General features: G+C 31.6%; 1 protein-coding gene across 1 annotated transcript in view; it reads right to left on the reverse strand.

Moving 5' to 3' along the window:
• Positions 1-590: 590 nt before the first annotated feature.
• Positions 591-20,570, reverse strand: part of LOC127720505 (solute carrier family 35 member F6-like) — a 42,248-nt gene continuing 22,268 nt past the window's right edge. Inside the window, exons 4-8 of the mRNA XM_052227097.1 lie at positions 17,579-17,749; positions 13,295-13,405; positions 10,111-10,266; positions 9,366-9,686; positions 591-4,913 (exon numbers count right to left, since the gene is read on the reverse strand). Of these exons, the coding sequence (XP_052083057.1) occupies positions 4,867-4,913; positions 9,366-9,686; positions 10,111-10,266; positions 13,295-13,405; positions 17,579-17,749 (806 nt within the window). The 3' untranslated portion in view covers positions 591-4,866. The remainder of the gene's footprint in view (positions 4,914-9,365; positions 9,687-10,110; positions 10,267-13,294; positions 13,406-17,578; positions 17,750-20,570) is intronic.

The raw sequence follows: 20,570 nt of genomic DNA on the forward strand, positions 1-20,570 counted from the left end.
CTGCCTTTCTATTACATTCAAAAGTTGGCTTGAATTGTCTTGCTATACACACACCCTCTCTTAACAACAGGCCACTGGACGTTAAGCAACCAACAATCAATCAATCAATTTAAAAAAAACAGGAAATAAGTGTCCGACAAATTAAAACTCATAACTGCTGCTGACAATAATATTTGTTAGACCAGGTGATGGCAATATAGCTCCCTAGAGAGGGGATATATAAAACATTAAATTCATATTTAAACCCTAAGAATCCTTTATGTCAAGTTCAGTTCAAATTGGTCCATTTGTTTCACAAGAGAAGATTTTCTTTTAATAATTTGACAATGATGGCTAACTTTTTAGCCTGATGAACCAGGAAAGCCAAGAAATTGAAAGAAAATTGTTAGTAAGTTTTCCTACAATCATTAGGACAAAAGGAATACAGATAATTCCAGGTTTAAGGTTGTGCATGTCTAAATAGTGTCATGAATTAATTGAAATATTTGATTTTTCATTGCCATTTCGTTTTCGTCTTATGAGTCAGTGAGCCAGAATGCAAGCTGCATTAAATATCTGATTTCTGTTTTAAATGAAAAACAACTCAAATGTATAAAAATGCATTTATATTATTTTTTTTTTTCATTTACATACAAAAATTTTGTTTTGTACTAACAAATAACAAAAATATATTATTTTACAAATAAAGATACAAAATTACTATATAGTTAACAGAATAATACAAATATTATCATTTGTAAAAATTGTCTCTCTCTAAATTTTATGTAATCCAACATTGTTAAGTCTGACTGCATAAATCGTTTCTGATTGTATGACATGATCATGCAGAGATTGCTTTTGACTAAATATCTCCCTGCTAAGACAACAGACAATGTTTTGCACTGTACATTAAATCTTTCCATGCCAAAAAATGATCTGATTGTTAGACATGCAAAGATTGTTTTGGACTTAATGTTACCCTGCCAAATCAACAGGCAATACTTTGTTTATCATATCTTTCCATGCAAAAAAAATGGTCAACATTCAATTTGACCTTTTGGAGAATTTCGATATGGTTCAGCGATATAATTACACTAACTTTAGTTTTCTTTTCTCCTGTAAAATGAAAAATAAAAAATTTATATAACAAATATATGCACCAAAAAATTAGTAAGTGTTATTTTTTCCAAGCATTTTCAGAATTTTTTTAAGAGTTTTTAAGCCAAAACTTTATGGCATTTTTTTAAATCAACTTAAAAAAAAAAAATAATATTCCAAGAAAAGTTTGGGAAAACGTATTTTGAAGAAGACAAAACATTTTTTTTTGATATAATAATGATAAATAATCAATTCACAGAATCTCAGAACAGTAAATAAATATAAATTATGATAATCAAATAAAGCTATACAAAATCTAGGTACATACTTTATGTTTTTTTAATCATTATAAAATATTTCACAATGTTAATAAATGTATTCTGACAAAAATACTCATTTCCAATTGTGTGAAAGTCCGCATCTTTATCATTGGTCAATATCATATATGTAAAACATAGGCTCTTCCAGAAAGTTGGAATTCAATTTTAAATATGGCAAATTTTCAACTTAAATATCTAAGTTTTTCTGACTTTAAAGAATAATAATAAAATTGGCTCAACCAAAAATTGTCATGAATATCATATGCATTGTATATAATTTCCAACAATCATAGTCAAGTCATATTTCATCATGTATGCAATATGCAACATGTTATGGGCTATTTTAACCTGTAATACATTAAGATCATAAACAGATAAATTCATAACTTTCTGAACATTATTAAAATATTTGCCACTGGAAATAAAGCAAAAAACAATTAACCAATCATATAACAAGGGTATCTAAGGGAGATAAGTCTTTTAAAATTAATAATGCATTTGTAATAGCCAGTTTCATAAATGCCTTTTTAAAGTGTAAAAAAAGCAGTAAAATAATCTGTGTTACTCAGAAGCTTAAAATATATCTATGAACGCTGTAGATCCAAACATACCAAAGATTTTAAAGACCCAAGGTATACACCTAAATAAATGCTCCACGGTGGCTAAATTAATGAGGGTGTTCATTCCTGTAATCTTTATTCTATTGGAAATTTTTCTCTATTCTTTTTTTTTTTTTGACCATTACTATCTATTCTTTATTTATCATTCAATTTTTTTCTCTATTCCTTTGTGGCAAATATTCTCTATTTTATAAACACCATCCAGACCCTCATTTACACAAGTAGGAGAGATCGATTACAGGAAGGGAATTACTTATTTGGGGTTAAATGTCAACCTTTTTTAAATGGAATATTCAACAAGTAAATAGGTCTCTTCAATTCAACCCATAATATATCTTTAAATCATATTTTCATTGTAAATGCTATTTGCAACAAAAAATGTGCTTCTTTCACAGTCCAACCTTTAGTAAATATACTTTTTGTAAGCGATATACTTTGGTGAGAGCTACGTAAACAAGCAATGTGATATTTTCACAGTCCAACCTTAACAATATAAGTATACTTAATTTTGATAATGTGCTTTTTTTACAGTGCAACCTTAATCAAATTTTATTTTTATCAGGAGTGTTATGTGCACAAGCAAAATGCTATTATATTGCAACCTTTGAACTTCATATTAATTTTTTGAAAGATAAATTAAACATTTCTGAAATGGTTCTCCATGTCCATAAGAAAAAAAATAATCTCATAGAACATAAACACAAAACAATAGAATAGAGTGAAACCTAATTTGAGCCTCTTCTGGATTACAAAATCATGCTTTGTTCTCTTCTTAAAAGTGGAGCTATAATCACACCTAAATGCAAGATAGCCTTTAATACAATTTTATGTGAAATACTTTGCTGGATGTTGGCATAGGAGCACAGAGATAAGGAATAGTATCCACAAATAACAGATCATAAACAGATAAATGTAATTTACACTTAGTAAATTTCATAGTTTGTCGAACAATCTCATTGTAAAATACACAAGTCATTATCGTTACAGTATACTTATAGTATGTCAATACAATATGTCAGTGCTTATGGCAAGAACTATTAATTAAGTATAAATGTACAAAAAAATAAATTTAAAATAAGACCATCATTAAAATATTCCTGTAGTCTCATTCAATTTTTTTTTAATAAACTGTTGACACAGGGATATGTCTGGTCTGTATGTAATTTTGATAATACATGTATTATGCAAAAGTTGAAATTAATGTTGAAAAAATGAAACATGAAAACTATGCAAAAACTTCAAAGTCAATGGACCATCACTGAGGTAATAAAAAGTCATGGAACTGAGATATGCCAATGCATATACAACTGCATACCAAATACTGAAAATCAGGAAATGTTCGCATTTGTCTAATTTTAACTATGTTTGCTGTAGACATTTAACCTGGAAATTTACCTATCACTAACATTTCATTGTTCATTGTATTGCTTTGGACTAGGCCACGAAACATGAAATTCGAACACTTCCAAATCAAAACACTAAATTGCAAACAAAACTGACAGGAAAATAATCTAATACATGTATATGATACAATTTATCATTGACTAATATTATAAGAGGCTCCCCTTAATCTTACCTAATCACAATCTATAACTTTAAAACTCTGAAAAAGTTCCATAGTCAATTAACCATGACAGAGGGAGTGGGTTTCTATAATCTCCATAGAATTGAAATGAACTTAAGGTTGAACTAAACTACCCTGAAATACTATTATTGGTTGATTCCAAAATTTGTAATGTATAAAAAGTTTGTAAGAAGACCAATAATTCATATTTTTTTTAACTGTTCTAACAGATATGGTACAAATCAAATCAATGAAAAAAAAATGTATTTCATTAGTTAATAAACTATAAATATTTATCCTGCAATCAGCCAACTATTGTACAAATAACAGGTACACAAAAAAATTTTGCTTTATTTGTACATGTACAAATAAAGTCTCCTGTTACCCCTCTTCCATCGTGAGCAAGCGGTTATGTGGATATTTCTTTTTGCGTACCAGTTCATTTTGGGGTCCTCTTCGCGGTCCGCGTTAAACTATGTCGATTTCTTTGAAAAATTAGAGACAATGATTTAGATTCTAACAACTAAAGTTTCAAGTGTTGGGTGTAAATTTCAGGATAAAAACAATATATTATGTACATTGTCAGAAAATATAAAATTTATTTGTACCTCTAAATCAACAATAAATAGAACACCATGATAAATACTTATATAAATAAACTATTAGGGATTCATTATCATTCATGGAAAAACTTTTTTTTGTGGATTTGGTGCATATAGGTAAACCATGAATTAAAATGTTCAACAAAGAACAACTTTTCATAAGGCTTGAATGCAGACTTTGGCAAAATCAAAAATCAAAAATCAAATCAAATATCCATCAAAATTACAATTTTTTTCTAAAACCACCCAACATTGATATCCACAAAAAATAAAATGAATTCACAGTATTTGAATCCCATGATTTACATGGTACTAATTTCTAAGTTAACATTACTATTTTCATTTTTCTAAGTGGTCAATGCTTGAAGCACACCAGGGGCTGATCTATCAGTTGGTTAACAAATAATTTATTCTAAACTTTGTAACAAATCATAGACATAATTTTATGCATATATTACAAACAAAAAGTTTTATAACAAATAAATTCTTTCTCATGTCTCAGCTTTGTCAAAACAATCATATTGCACCCATTCTCACAAGTATATATTAAGTACTCAAAATATTGTTCAAAAGTATATATCACAATCTTCAATGTTAACAAGGAATTAATGTTTTCAACATACTATTGGTCCATGAACCACCAATCGAGTCAAGAATAAATTCAAATGAACCAATCAAAACAGTTATATAGCAGCATTTGATGGACCAGGTTGAGGCTCCTCTTGAATATCTATAATAAAAAGATAATAAAAGCTATAGTATCAGAACATTCATGACAAAAAAGCATCAACACATACTGTTTCCAACGATGATGGTTTTTTTAATCCCTGTTAATTCAAAGATCTTTTTTGGTTTATATATATATGATAATAGCAATACACTAACAAAGGCTATTTGTTCAGGCGAAATTTTTGTCAACATAATTTTATATTAGTACCGTTGCGCAAATCTTTAGACTTTTATAATTTTTTCTTATCTGCGCAGTATCGTCTTATTCTAGACAATCCAGTACATATTAAATTTGCTGGTTGGTCCTTTTTGTCGAGCCTGCAACTTTTGTCGCAAAATCGAGACATAGCGATCCTACATTCCGGCGGCGGCGGCGTCCACAAATATTCACTCTGTGGTTAAAGTTTTTTAAATTTTAATAACTTTCTTAAACTATCCTGGATTTCTACAAAACTTGGACAGAAGCTTGTTCATGATCATAAGATAGTATCCAGAAGTAAATTTTGTAAAAAAAAATCCTGTTTATCCGCATTTTACTTATAAATGGACTTACTTTTTCTGCCAGTTAACATTACATTCACTCTGTGGTTAAAGTTTTTAAAATTTTAATAACTTTCTTAAATTATCTTGTTTTTACCAAACTTGACCAGAAGCTTGTTTATGATCAAAAGCTAGTATCTAGAAAGAAATTTTGTAAAAATATATTTCCTGTTTTTCTGTATATTACTTATATATGGACTTAGTTTTTCTTCCACTACACATTAAATACAGTCTGCATTTAGAGTTCTTAAAACATTTATTAGATTCATAAAGTAGGCGAGACACTGTGTTCCGTGGAACCCTTACAAATTTTTTAGTATACTTCTATTTTTATAGACTTTCTCTTTTTATAGAGATTAGACCGTTGGTTTTCGTGTTTAAATGGTTCTACATTAGTCATTTTTGGGGTTAATTATAGCTTGCTATTCGGTGTGAGCCAAGGCTCCATGTTGAAGACTGTACTTTGACCTATAATGGTTTACTTTTACAAATTGTGACTTGGTGGAAGAGTTGTCTCATTGGCACTCATACCACATCTTCTTATATCTATTATATGTATATATATAAATTAATGGTCATTTGGCTTTTGATATTCTTGTAATTAAAGCTATACAATGTTATCTATTTACTTTTCCCCAAATGCTGTGCTTCACCTCAGGGAACCAGTTTTTATACTGGTATTCTTCCAAACAGGGGAAATAATTTGTATTCAATAATAATTTTAGAATCATATTCATGAGGCTTTCAGAAGTGAATTTCTAAAATGCTTCACTAAAGAAAAGACATGAAATAATGGTTTATAACAATGTATTTCCACAGTCAGTGTGTGCAAAACTAGTCCAAAACCTGAAATATATGTAAAATTTGTGGGAAGTGGAGGGAAATTGGGAAAAAGAAAGTGAAAGTGGAATGAAAACCAAACATTGTGAGGACACAGTGCTGCACTCGCAATTTAACATGACCATATTCACTGAACTTTGAAATCTGGGTCAAATTCTTAATGTGGTCTATTCATTAAATAGTTCACTTCAAATTGAACATGTTTTCTAAAGGGGAACTTCTGTTTGGCAGAAACTTTGTTATAAAGAATGCCATAATGTCTGTTCCTGTTGGCACAAATATTCTTAACCCTCTATTCTGTAAGAAACAAATTCTGTAATATTTGTTCCAGGGAAATACTTATATCTCATGACAATGTACTGTAAATTCAGAAATTATTGTGATGATTTTATTATTGCGAAAAATGTGACAGGGTTTAATAGTCGCAATAATTTAAACTAGCATTTTGAAATTTTTTATATGAATTAAACAGGATTTTTCTAAATATCGCAAAAATTAAAATCGCATTTTAGTCTAAAATGATAAAATCACAATAATAAATGCACGCAATAATTTCTGAATTAACAGTAACCAAAGTATGCCATTTTAATGACTGACATCCTATGTTACCAAATTTAAAGAACACATCACCACAAACATGGAATAAGGTTTGGTTATTTTGAGCTAAGTTCTGTGTAACAATAGGCCTCACATTTCTGTTAGCCCAAATATGCTTTTTTCTATTTAATCATAATTCCATGAAAAGGCGTCTGTCTTAAAACAAAAATGTATTCCTTAAAAATGTTAAGGTGGATTTTTTTTTTTTTTTTGGGGGGGGGTCTTAATTAAAATCCATACATACTGCTCTCATAATTTGCACATTTCATTAAAGATAGAGACCAATTGTTATCTGCTACTTCAAAATCTAAGATGAAGGAAGACACGCCAGCCACCTTAAAGCAGTAATTTTATTGGTTTAGGCAATGATTATAAAACCAGAAGCTTTTTAAAGATCCATGTAAGAGATCATAAAGGCAGGAACAATATTTCAATCAGATTGAAGTTCAACATAGTTTATACATGGTTTATATAACAAGGAGAAGTGGGTTGATTGCAAAGAATCCACCAGTGTCCAAAGGATGTGGATGTAAGAAACCATAGATTACATTATGGTCTTCAACAATGAAAAATTTGTACAGCAAAGTCAGCCATGAAAGGTCCGGATATGACAAAATATGGAACAGTTCAAACAAGAAAATATCTGGTAAATTTACATCATTGAATGGAAATAAACATGGAAGATGATAAGTTCTTCATCATCATGTTGATAACATTATTTGGCATGGTTATATATAAAAAAGAAGATGTGGTATGATTGCCAATGAGACAACTCCCCACAAGAGACCAAATGACACAGAAATTAACAACTTTAGGTCACTGTACGCCCTTCAACAATGAGCAAAGCCCATACTGCACAGTCAGCTATAAAAGGCCCTGAAATGCCAATGTAAAACAATTCAAATTGCATGCATTGGGAAAAGTGCAAAACTATAAAGTGTAGGATTGTATGACATATAGTGGAAGTTGAGGATTTATATATGTACCATGTAAGTTGTGGTTAATCCTGAATATCTGTGGAGAAAGTCAGAAATGAATTAATTATTCAAAGAGTAAAATATGAATCATAAATCAGCAGCATAAGTCTGAAGGGTTCACAATGTAATAAAAAAAATATTTCCAGAACAGTTGTAATAAATTTTTTTTTTTAAATAACAAGCTTTATAAAATTGATAGTATATAAATATAATGGAACTCAAAAGTAGAAAAAATGACAGGTCTTTTGAAAATTATAATTTATTAAAAATTTGAACAAAAATGATTCTCAATTTAAACAATGGAATGATTTTTCATCCATTTAACATAGATAGGATTTATCTTTCAAAAACTTGGAAAAAAAACAAGGATTTTACAAGATTTTTCAATAACGGCTTTTTTAAACTATAAAATAAAAGTATGAGAAGAAAAAATAGGGGTTAGCGGGCAAATTATTTAGTGGCCTACATCAATAAAACTAGAGGATTCCTTATATCTAACAAAAATTAAAAAACAAGAGTAGCAAACATCTTTAATTGGGTCATTATCTTAACACATTCAAAGTTTCATTAGTGCTGAAAGAACGTAAGCTTGTCTGAATTTGGAATTAAAATCATATGCATACTTTACACTGCAAATGTAATTTAACGTTACCATCCTTTACTAAAATATCTACCTAAGCCTAAATGAATATGTTTTTTTTCAATTTATTTTGGGGAGGGTTATTAACATTTATATCCTTTTTTTTATTCTTTTCGATCAATGTGGTTAATTGTATATAAATATATACTGGTTATTCGTTTAACATTTTTGCTGTGTTATATGTCCTATCCTATTCTCACAAACTGAAAACCAAATCTCAGTTGAATTATGGGAAGGGAACCTACTCAGATGACAAGGGAGATAACTGAAAACCAAATCTCAGTTGAATCATGGGAAGGGAACCTACTCAGATGACAAGGGAGATAACTGAAAACCAAATCACAGTTGAATCATGGGAAGGGAACCTACTCAGATGACAAGGGAGATAACTGAAAGCCAAATCTAGGCATCATGGAAAGCAGACCTACCCAGATGACATGCAGTGTCCTTGCTAGCAAGCACATTGGAATGGGACTATGCCCCACGGCCATCCTTCAGGCTGCACTCATCTGCCCTCACACTTGAAAACAATCTGCCCTTGTTTTCCTTTCCATAATGGCAACATATTTTGACCAACCATGATTAATTGATTGATTGATTGGTGTTTAACGCCATTTTCAACACTATAATAGTGCTATTGGAGGAAGCCAAAGTGCCGGGAGAGAATCATGACCTTCGGTTGGAAAACTGACAATCCTAGTCAATGAAGATTGGAGTCTGGTGCACCTGCCCCATGCGTGATTTGAAACTCACAACTTCAGTGTTGACAGGCTAGTGATCCAGTAGTTTGACTACTTAGACCACTCCCCTAAGAGGCCCCTCAACCAACCCTGACAAGGGACTATACCAGTTTACTTACTTCCTCTACGACGATTAGCGTTGTCCTCTGGGATCAATCTCTCCTGGTCTTCATCAGGTGGCAAGGGTCTCCGTAAAACACGGGTCAGAATTGTCCTCTTTATAAACTGTATGCCAATATCATTGTATAACATCATTCCAATGATAAGAACAACGAATCCCAATATCTGGAGAGGGATAAATTTCTGCCAGTTTAACGCTAGGGCAGCAACCCAGATAATGATTGTTCGTACACTGTCCAGAACCATTCGTGTGGTAGCACTGATTTCTCTTGTAACACTTATTCCAGCAAAATTGAAGAAAGCTATGCTGAAAATATTCCCTGCAAAATATATTATGATACTGTATTTAGTAGAAAAACAAAGGATATGGGGTATCCATCCATGACACAAAATCAGTTCATGCACCGCAAAAAAATAACAAACAAAAAGCAAAGAAACAGCGCTATTTTAGGTCTGTATAACAAGCAGTCTTTTACCTTTGAGAGAGGTAATTATTATTTTTCTGGTGAGAGCAGCATAAACTTGGTAGCTTTAAACGATATGGTAATTTTTTCGTGTGTATTTTCCCATTCATCAAAAACTGTACACAGTAAAAATTTCACCTGCCCATTGTCATCAAATCATGAAAAAGTCAACGCAAAAAAACCGTGATATGTTTATGTTATACTGTACCTAGGATTGCAGTAAAATTTGCCAGTTTTGTCTGATCTAATTTGTGATTGTTTTACAGGGTAAATACTGTACCTAGGGTTGCTGTAAGAATTTGCCAGTTTTGTCCCAGTTGATGGAAGGCATCAATAGCATCATCTAATTTGTGTGTTGGCAATTCACTGAAGGCTCCGGCATCAATGTGGAAAAACGGAATCAACAAGAGGCCTAGAAGGGTGAATCCAAATATACCTGAAAAATAAAAAAAAAATCTGATGATCAGATTGACTGTTGACTGTTAAATATCCAGTGGCAAAAATTATCAAACCAGCCAAACAACAAGAATGTGTCCATAGTTAATGTACAGATGCCCCACCCACACTATCATTTTCTATATTCATTGGACCCTACAATTAAGGTCAAAACTCTAATTTGGCATTAAAATTAGAAAGATCATATTATAGGAAACATGTGTACTAAGTTTAAAGTTGATTAGACTTCAACTTCATCAAAAACTACCTTAACCAAAAACTTTAACCTGAAGTGGGACAGATGGACGAACGGACGGAAAGACTGACAAATGAACACACAGACTGAAAAACATAATGACCCTAGGTGGGGCATAAAAATATCTGATATTCAATAATAAGAGGCTGCAGTATAAGTGCAATACATATATACAATATGATTATTTAAATGAAACAAAATCAGATTAAGTCGCATATCTCTGGGAAAACTAATCTTTAAATCTTTGAAAAAAATGAGTAAACATGTATATGCTTGAAAGAGTCTGAGTACCTAACCTGAATGTATTTTCATCTTCATCAGTCTTTTCCGCGAATGTGACCTAGCCTACTGAATTAGAATAATCACCTGGTTTGTACTAACATGAGCAACATGATGGGTGCCACATGTGGATCAGCATGTGCTAACCCTTCCAGAGAACCTGATATCACCCCCCCGTTTTTGGTGGGGTTCGTGTTGCTCAGTCTTTAGTTTTCTATGTTGTGTTTTGTGTACTGTTGTTTGTCTGTTTATCTTTTCCGTATTTCGCCATGGATTTGTCAGTTTATTTTTTGTTTATGACTTTGAATTGGCGTTTTGCATTTGCGCCGATCTGCATTTCATTTGTGCCAATTTTTTCTTTCGCTTGCACAGATTTTTTCTTTCATTAGTGACGATTGTGTACAGGTAGATTACAGGTGAATATTATTTCTTATTTATCATTACAAACCTCTTCTGTTAGCCAGTTGTAAAGCATTAAAATCCATAAAAACAGAATACAATGACTGTTACAATTTTCAACGGGTGCAGCTGCCCAGAAATAAGGTGGATAACATGAAGTTGAGCATATATAAGTACTTTACGTAGTCTAAGAATGCATGACATCTGTCATCAAAAGGAGCCTCAGACCTAATGTCAAACGTGAAGCAGTCCTCGATTTCATCTGGGGGAAGGAATGGTAGCCCAAAAAACTGCGATAGCCATTTACCAGTGTCACTTGATTTGTCTTTATACTCTGCACTTAGCTCAACAGACTTGATTTTCCTCACCAGTTCTAAGCCAGATGAAAAAGAGAACAATCTACTTGCAAGGGACAACAGGCAGTTATATACATGTTATAATTGACAATTCATAACATATGTACAACTGGCTAACTGAAGAGGTTTATATTGATAACTAAAAAATAACATTTACCTGTAATTTACCTGTGCACAATCGGCACAAATAAAAGAATCAAATCGGCGTAAATGAAAGAATCAAATCGGCGCAATTGAAAGAATCAAATCGGTGCAAATGAAAGAATCAAATCGGCGCAAATGAAAGAATCAAATCGGCACAAATGAAAGAATCAAATCGGCGCAAATGAAAGAATCAAATCGGCGCAAATGAAAGATCGAAACTTTTTAAAATCGGCGCAAATGTCCCTTTGGTATCTATTGCCTCATTTTTATAAGTATGTCAAATTGACAATAGATATTTTACATAATATGATGTAGATCCTGCTAGTTAGCAACTTTTTACTATATATCTTTTTAAACTATTAATAATGTCATGGAGAGGTTTTTTGACAGATAAGTACTATTCTCCACTTATGAGTTTGAATGTCCCTCTCATATCTTTCACCTCTTGTTTGCCATTCTTGAAAGTTGTAGACTAATCTAAATTCATGACTTACATCTGTTTTTTGTTGATTTTATATTTTGGTCTTAATAGTACAGTTCATCTCCTTTTAATATAGACTTTGCCAAAATCAAACAAAAAAACAAATTATTTTAAATAGTACAGTTCATCTCCTATAAATATAGACTTTGCCAAAAACACAAAAAAAAACAAATTATTTTAAATAGAACAGTTCATCTCCTTTTAATATAGACTTTGCCAAAAACAAACAAAAAAACAAATTATTTTAAATAGTACAGTTCATCTCCTTTTAATATAGACTTTGCCAAAAACAAACAAAAAAACAAATTATTTTAAATAGTACAGTTCATCTCCTTTTAATATAGACTTTGCCAAAAACAAAACAAAAAACAAATTATTTTAAAATTGTTATTCAAGGGCAATAACTCCTACAAGAATAACAAGTTTTTCACAAAATAGGACAGTTTGTTAATCTTGACATTCTGAACATATCTACCTTGGCAGACAGACTTCTCTTCCTATAATGAATTAGTCACAGTAACGGATCCAGAACTTTTTATAAGGGGGGGGCCCCGCTGACTGACCTAAGAAGTGGCCCGCTCCAGTCATGCTTCAGTGATTCCCTATATAATCAACCAAATTTTTCCCACAAAAGGGGGGGGGGGCCTGGCTCGAACTTGATATGTAAGTGGTCATGATAAAACTATATCCCAACTATTAAATCAATATCTTCAAGCATGACAAAAAAAAGTGTCGAAAACTGATTATTTGAGTGAAAGTCTAAAGGACCATTACTCTGCACAAAATAACTTGTCATGATAATACTATATACCAAATTTTAAATCAATATATTCAAGCAAGAAGGGAAAAAGTGTGGAAAACTGATTTGCCAGACTGACAGACAAACAGACAGACAGTCAGACAGACAGATAAACCGAGTGGTAGGGGACTAAAAATAAGTAGATGTGGTATGATTGCCAATGAGACAACTCTCCACAAGAGACCAAATGACACAGAAGTTTTTTGCGTTTCTATTAACAGTACAGTCATTTTTTGTGATGCTTTTAAAAATGCTTGATAATTTTGATACATTTGTACCATTTCTTGTAATTTCTAAATTTCCAATTTTTCATACCTTCCCAGCCTACAGCCTCCAAAGGATGTATTGTAAATCTGTTTATAACTCTTTCCTCGTACACCATCTGTACTGCAACAATAATCTGGGCCATAATAATCAATAAATCACCTGTCAAATACAAATTATAGATTGATTGATTCTTGTTTAATGTAAGATTGCAATTAGCATCTAAATTCAGGGTTAAACATATTGTGCTGTTACATAAAAAAAATATACTTATAGATTGTAAATAATTGACAATTGCGTTCTATTGGTAAAACTTTAAATTCAAATTACATATTTCGCTTGCATTTCTATATTCTAAACTCTTGAGTCTAGAGTTGGCTGTCACGGAATAGAAGTTCCTTCATAATATAAGTTCCAAATGGAAACAATATTCTGGAATATTATTTCCACTGGAATAAATATTACAGTAAATGTTCCTAACGGAATAAACGGTATAGATTATTTGTTCCAACAGATGACATTGTTTATAACAAAGATTCCAGTGGAACTTCTGTTAGGCGGAAAAAATATACGTTGACATTCCAAAGGATTTGACCTCCGAAATTTGGCACACAATATTGGTATTCATGAGTGGAAAAAAAAGATTTTGCAAAATCATTTCGACGACTTTTTTTTTTTTAAACAAAGGAAATCTTTGAAGTTTAAAATTTTCAGAACTACATCTTTCTCATTTTTATACAACAAATATTCTCATTTGTGATGATAAATTATAATTGTTGTAAGGGGAATGACTCAAAATCTTTTAGTAAATTTATCAATTTCATCGAGTGTGATATGATATTTATCCACAAGAAACAGTTAAATTTTCAAATTTAAAAAGCAAGGCTCAATAAAAAGTATTTTAAATTTAACTGTCGAGGGTGGATAAATATCGTATTGCACAAGATTTGGTGATGGAATCTGTATCTCTAAAGATTTTTAAAAGATATGCAGACAAATTTAATCCTTCTTTTGAATGATCTGCAAACAGACATTGTTCTTTTTATGTGACATCATCGGGCATGGTCGCCTTTTTTCATGACGTCACAATAGGAAATTCAGAGGAAAGTAAGAAAATTTGACATCATATAGTACACATGTAATAATAATAATAATATGATAATAATAATAATAATAAATACTATATTTATAGAGGGTAAAATCAGTTAGTACAATACTAATCTCCCCTAATGCCCTTTGAATACCTCAAATATAACAACATAATCGAATTTTGACCAATGAAGAACTGAGATCAGACGAACCGCCCATGATTAAATAAAAATAATCAACAGGTTAGGAAGAGGATAAATAACGTAAGAATTAGAGAAATGTACATACATGCCAAAACATAATATATTATATATTTTCGTTCTACCTAAACATGTGGGTTATCAACCTCTACTATGTATTGGAAATCCTAGATTCTGAAACTAAAAATGTATTTCAAAATGTAAATTAAGGTGGTACCAAACACCTTGGCTAAAATTAATTTGGCTCGTTTTAATTTTCTTAAAATTTTGACAAAATATTTAATTTGACCCTTTGACAGAAATATATAAATTTCAAATGTTGAACCACACTTTATCGGGAAAATTTCATTGGATCAGGAACAAATATATATATTGATATACTGTTTCCAGATTGGATATATAGCAGTTTGACAAACACTAATTTTGATCATTGAGAAGCTTAATATTTCCTTAACAATAGAATGTGATTAAAATATTCAGCTGATTTTTAGAGTTATCTCCCTGTAGTGTTATGTACCATCTTTAAATTGTAATAGGGTGGATTTAAATTGAGATGATTGTAATGAATCTATTTATATCTGACAGATTTCCCCATGTCAAATTTAGAATATAAATTTAATTTAGCGAATGGATTTATGTTTAAATGAAAATATCAATGCATAATATCATTTTAATCTGTGGAGCCTTTAAAGAGGTGTCTATTACAATTTTTATTTAGATAATAAACAATCTGTGAATAAAGTAGAAGTTATAGAGAAGATTCAGAAGCTTTTAAATTAAATCATCTTTATAAGTCTAATCTAAATAATAAGTTTGAAACATATTTTCATTTATTCTTCATCCAATTTATAAGTTTAATCCTACATATTCTTAAACACATTAAAGTTTTCTACTTGCAAATTTTTCTAATATTTAATTTTCTAATATATTAGTTGTGGAAATTATTTAGTTTTATTTTCATTTAGATATCTCTCTTCATAAAATAAGCTATTGTGTGTATCATCATTGACTTTAAGAAACACACTGAAATATAATTGTTTTTCAATTTATCTATATGCTTTTATGCAAACGAAGCTAGAACAAATTTAAGACTTTTTACAATCATTCCATACAGTAAATATAGTTGACCTATTGCTTAGAGTATCTGATTAACTAAACAAGAGTGCACATGCTGAAATGTCTCGCCTTCTTTACTAATCATTGATATTATGTTGATAGACCTAAATATAAAGCTTTATTACAACTGTCACATAAACTTAACATTAACCAAGTAAACTAAACATTGACCAATGAACCATGAAAATGAGGTCAAGGTCAGATGAACCATGCTAGGCAGGCATGTACAGCTAACAATTCTTCCATACAACAAATATAGTTGACCTATTGCTCATAGTTTAAGAAAAACAGACAAAAACACAAAAACTTAACACTGAGCAATGAACCTTGAAAATGAGGTCAAGGTCAAATAAAACCTGCGTGACTGACATATAGATCATAAATTATTTCCATACACCAAATATAGTTGAACTATTGCATATAGTATTAGAAAAAAAGACCAAAACTCAAAAACTTAACTTTGACCACTGAACCATGAAAGTGAGGTCAAGGTCAGATGACACCTGCCAGCTAGACATGTACACCTTACAATCATTCCATACACCAAATATAGTAGACCTATTGCATACAGTATAAGAAAAACAGACCAAAACACAAAAACTTAACTTTGACCACTGAACCATGAAAATGAGGTCAAGGTCAGATGACACCTGCCAGTTGGACATGTACACCTTACAATCATTCCATACACCAAATATAGTAGACCTATTGCATACAGTATAAGAAAAACAGACCAAAACACAAAAACTTAACTTTGACCACTGAACCATGAAAATGAGGTCAAGGTCAGATGACACCTGCCAGTTGGACATGTACACCTTACAATCATTCCATACACCAAATAGTAGACCTATTGCATACAGTATAAGAAAAACAGACCAAATCACAAAAACTTAACTATAACCACTGAACCATGAAAATGAGGTCAAGGTCAGATGACACCTGCCAGTTGGACATGTACACCTTACAGTCCTTCCATACACCGAATATACTAGACCTATTGCTTATAGTATCTGTGATATGGACTTGACCACCAAAACTTAACCTTGTTCACTGATCCATGAAATGAGGTCGAGGTCAAGTGAAAACTGTCTGACGGGTATGAGGACCTTGCAAGGTACGCACATACCAAATATAGTTATCCTATTACTTATAATAAGAGAGAATTTAACATTACAGAAAATCTTAACTTTTTTTTCAAGTAGTCACTGAACCATGAAAATGAGGTCAAGGACATTGGACATGTGACTGATGGAAACTTTGTAACATGAGGCATCCATATACAAAGTATGAAGCATCCAGATCTTCCACCCCCTAAAATATATAGCTTTTAAGAAGTTAGCTAATGCCGCCGCCGCCATAGCCGCCGCCGGATCACTATCCCTATGTCGAGCTTTCTGCGACAAAAACTAAAGAAAAATTATCATTAACCAATGAACCATAAAAAGGAGGTCAAGGTCATGAGAAAAAATATGATTTTGAAAAAACAAAACAAGAATGTGTCCAAGGTACACGGATGCCCCACCCCACTATCATACTTATGTTCAGTGGACCGTGAAATTGGTGTCAAAACTCTAATTTGGCATTAAGATTAGAAAGATCATATCATAGGGAACATGTGTACTAAGGTTCAAGTTGATTGGACTTCAACTTCATCAAAAACTACCTTGACCAAAAACTTTAACCAAAAACTCTAACCTGAAACGGGACAGACGGATGGACGGAGGGACGAACGAACGGATGCACAGACCGAAAAACATATGGCCCCTAAGTGGGGCATTAAAATAAAATACAAATAATAGATAAAACACAAAAACAACTTCTTTCTACCAGCTGTACATGTAACCTTTACCTACCAGCTGTACATGTAACCTTTACCTACCAGCTGTACATGTAACCTTTACCCACCAGCTGTACATGTAACCTTTACCTGCAATTATTCCATTTGTATCTTTGTTCTTGTCAGTGTTGAAAATGATATCCGACACACCAACGACGGCCAAACCAACGATTACACTGACTATACCAATCCACATCTGGGCTCGGATGGTTCTACCAAGGAAAGCTACCGACAGCAGGGCAGTGAAGATTATAACAGCACCTGAAATAAACACAAGAAACTGTATAACAAGTCAAATTTTTTTGGCATATTTATGATGACATATAACTTATTCTAATATGACGTTCTTCTTTCGCTTTTGAAACAAAGCCATGTTCTAATTCCAATAAAACATGGGCTGAATGTGATTGGCATCACATTTGAAATTGCAACGTCAGTTGGTTTTTTTTCAACAAAGCCGGAGATCAAAATGGACATTTGTGTTCATGTTTTCGCTAGGAAATTAAATAAAATCATTCTAAAAGTAAGTTAAAATGTATCTTTTCATTTTTTATCGTGAAACGATTGAAGCTGTTAAGGTTTTGGCTTCATCAAATCAAAATGGCTGCCTTTCAAACGTGTATTATATCTAGTTCGCCTTGGAGTGCAATATTTCTAAATTTTCCTATTTAAGAATCGAAATAATTCTATCATGCCATGCTGTATGTTCATTTTAACATTGGTAGGCATTATAATTTGTCAACATTTTATACCTTGCTATTGACAAATATAATGCCTACCCATGTTAAAATGACCATAGAGCATGGCTTGAAAGAATTATCTCTTAATTAAATCCAACTTACTAATTTTTTTTTTTTTTTTTCAATTATTATTTATTTGTTTTGTTTTGTTTTGTTTTGTTTTATGTTTTTTGTTTTTTATTTTGTTTTTGCTTCTTTTTTTTATTCTTTTTTTTTTGGGGGGGGGGGGGGGGAGGGTGTCATTTCTTTTGTATTTAAAGTTTTTTATGAGTTCTGGGTAGAATAATGCAACTACTGCCACTGTTTACTTATTCTTTTAAGCTGGTCATTCTTTCATGTCCTTTGTTAAAACATTTCTTATGCCTTTTTTTCATTTTTTCCCTCAAATTTTCCTAGTAGGATATGAAAGATGTGGATATTGATGCCATAACAGAGTCAGTTTGGAACTTCATACATGGAAAAGACAATTGATCTTTAAACTTAGAGACCATACAGGATACAGTACATTTTAATATTTTGCATGTATGTCCTTGGTGGTCAGCTGTTTCCATTGACTTTCACACCAAGTATACCTACTTACTGTAAATTCAGAAATTATTGCATGCATTTATTATTGCCATTGAGGAATAATTCACAAAAATACAAGATTTAATTACTGCCATTTCTGAAAATGTTTCATACAAATGATGCTATTAAGGATGTAGTCATGTCAGGTTGATGAATTTTTGTCAGATGTTCTGACTTCTTTGGTTTTTCAAACATTATAGGGTAAAATATTTTGCCCCATATCATCAACTTTTCTTTTCATAGAAGACTTCAACAGCTCATAAAAAGGTCATTACCAAAAATTTAAGCAGATTCTAGATTTTTTCTTGCGATTTGAGACCCAAATAATGCCAATGCTAAATATAAGGTAAAAGTCAGAGTCAGCCTTTTCGTGCCATTTTTTAAAAATCAAATATTGCAAAAAGGAGTTCCATAACCTATCAATATTTTTAGCTTATTTTATTTCTATACTAATGCACTTATAGTATCAATTTTAAATTCTAGATTTTTTTTAATTTCACCTAAGTTCATCCTTAAAATCTAAAATGTGAGTTTTATTTTTGAGTAAGCTATCCTTTTGCAATGATAAAATGTTTTGTACCTTAAAATCTAAAAGGACCTTAACAGAATACAAAAGATTTTTCTGGGTTGTTGTTTGAGCTATATTTAAACTTATCTCTCCACATTCCCCCTCCCTCTTAAACGACTTTTTAGTATAAAACCTTCTTTTGCTGCAGTATACATATATAACTCTTAATGTATTGACCCAGATATTAAAGTGAAATCTTGCAGTTTACATTTTCCTACTAAATCACTTAATTATTAAGGTGAAAGAGAATATAAAATTATGACTTAACAATTCTATACATTAGGGAAATGATTCATTATAAGTGATTGAAGTGTTTTATCATACAATAGACTCTCAACATCTCTGACTGATGGGTAACATTCTTCTTGATCAACTTTTCAATGAAGTGGAGATAACTCCAGCTGTTGACATTATTTTTTCTTGTAAACATATCAATATAAAAATTAAAGAACCTTAGTGAGCGCGCTCACATACCCCACATCCCCACATTGTCATTGGAGAAATAAAATATATGTAAGAAAAAAAATATGTATAAGAAAAAAAAATTGAATCATAATTTCCTGTCAATATGCAGATCTACATAGTATGTCCTTATTATCTAAAAAGTTTCATGAAATTCTGTTGTGTGGTATCAGAGGAGTTGCGATGACAAACTGTTGCAGTAGTACATTGAAGCAAATAAGTTCAAAGGGGCGTAACTCCTAGAAAAAAAATTAAATCGCAATTTCCTGTCGATATGCACATCTACATAGTATGTCCTTATTATCTAAAAAGGTTTCATGAAATTCTGTTGTGTGGTATCAGAGGAGTTGCGATGACAAACTGTTGCAGTAGTACATTGAAGCAAATAAGTTCAAAGGGGCGTAACTCCTAGAAAAAAAATTGAACCGCAATTTCCTGTCGATATGCACATCTACATAGTATGTCCTTATTATCTAAAAAGGTTTCATGAAATTCTGTTGTGTGGTATCAGAGGAGTTGCGATGACAAACTGTTGCAGTAGTACATTGAAGCAAATAAGTTCAAAGGGGCGTAACTCCTAGAAAAAAAATTGAACCGCAATTTCCTGTCGATATGCACATCTACATAGTATGTCCTTATTATCTAAAAAGGTTTCATGAAATTCTGTTGTGTGGTATCAGAGGAGTTGCGACGACAAACTGTTGCAGTAGTACATTGAAGCAAATAAGTTCAAAGGGGCGTAACT

The sequence above is a fragment of the Mytilus californianus genome, unplaced genomic scaffold, assembly GCF_021869535.1.
Source record: "Mytilus californianus isolate M0D057914Y unplaced genomic scaffold, xbMytCali1.0.p SCAF_11, whole genome shotgun sequence".
NCBI classification, from domain to species: domain Eukaryota; kingdom Metazoa; phylum Mollusca; class Bivalvia; order Mytilida; family Mytilidae; genus Mytilus; species Mytilus californianus.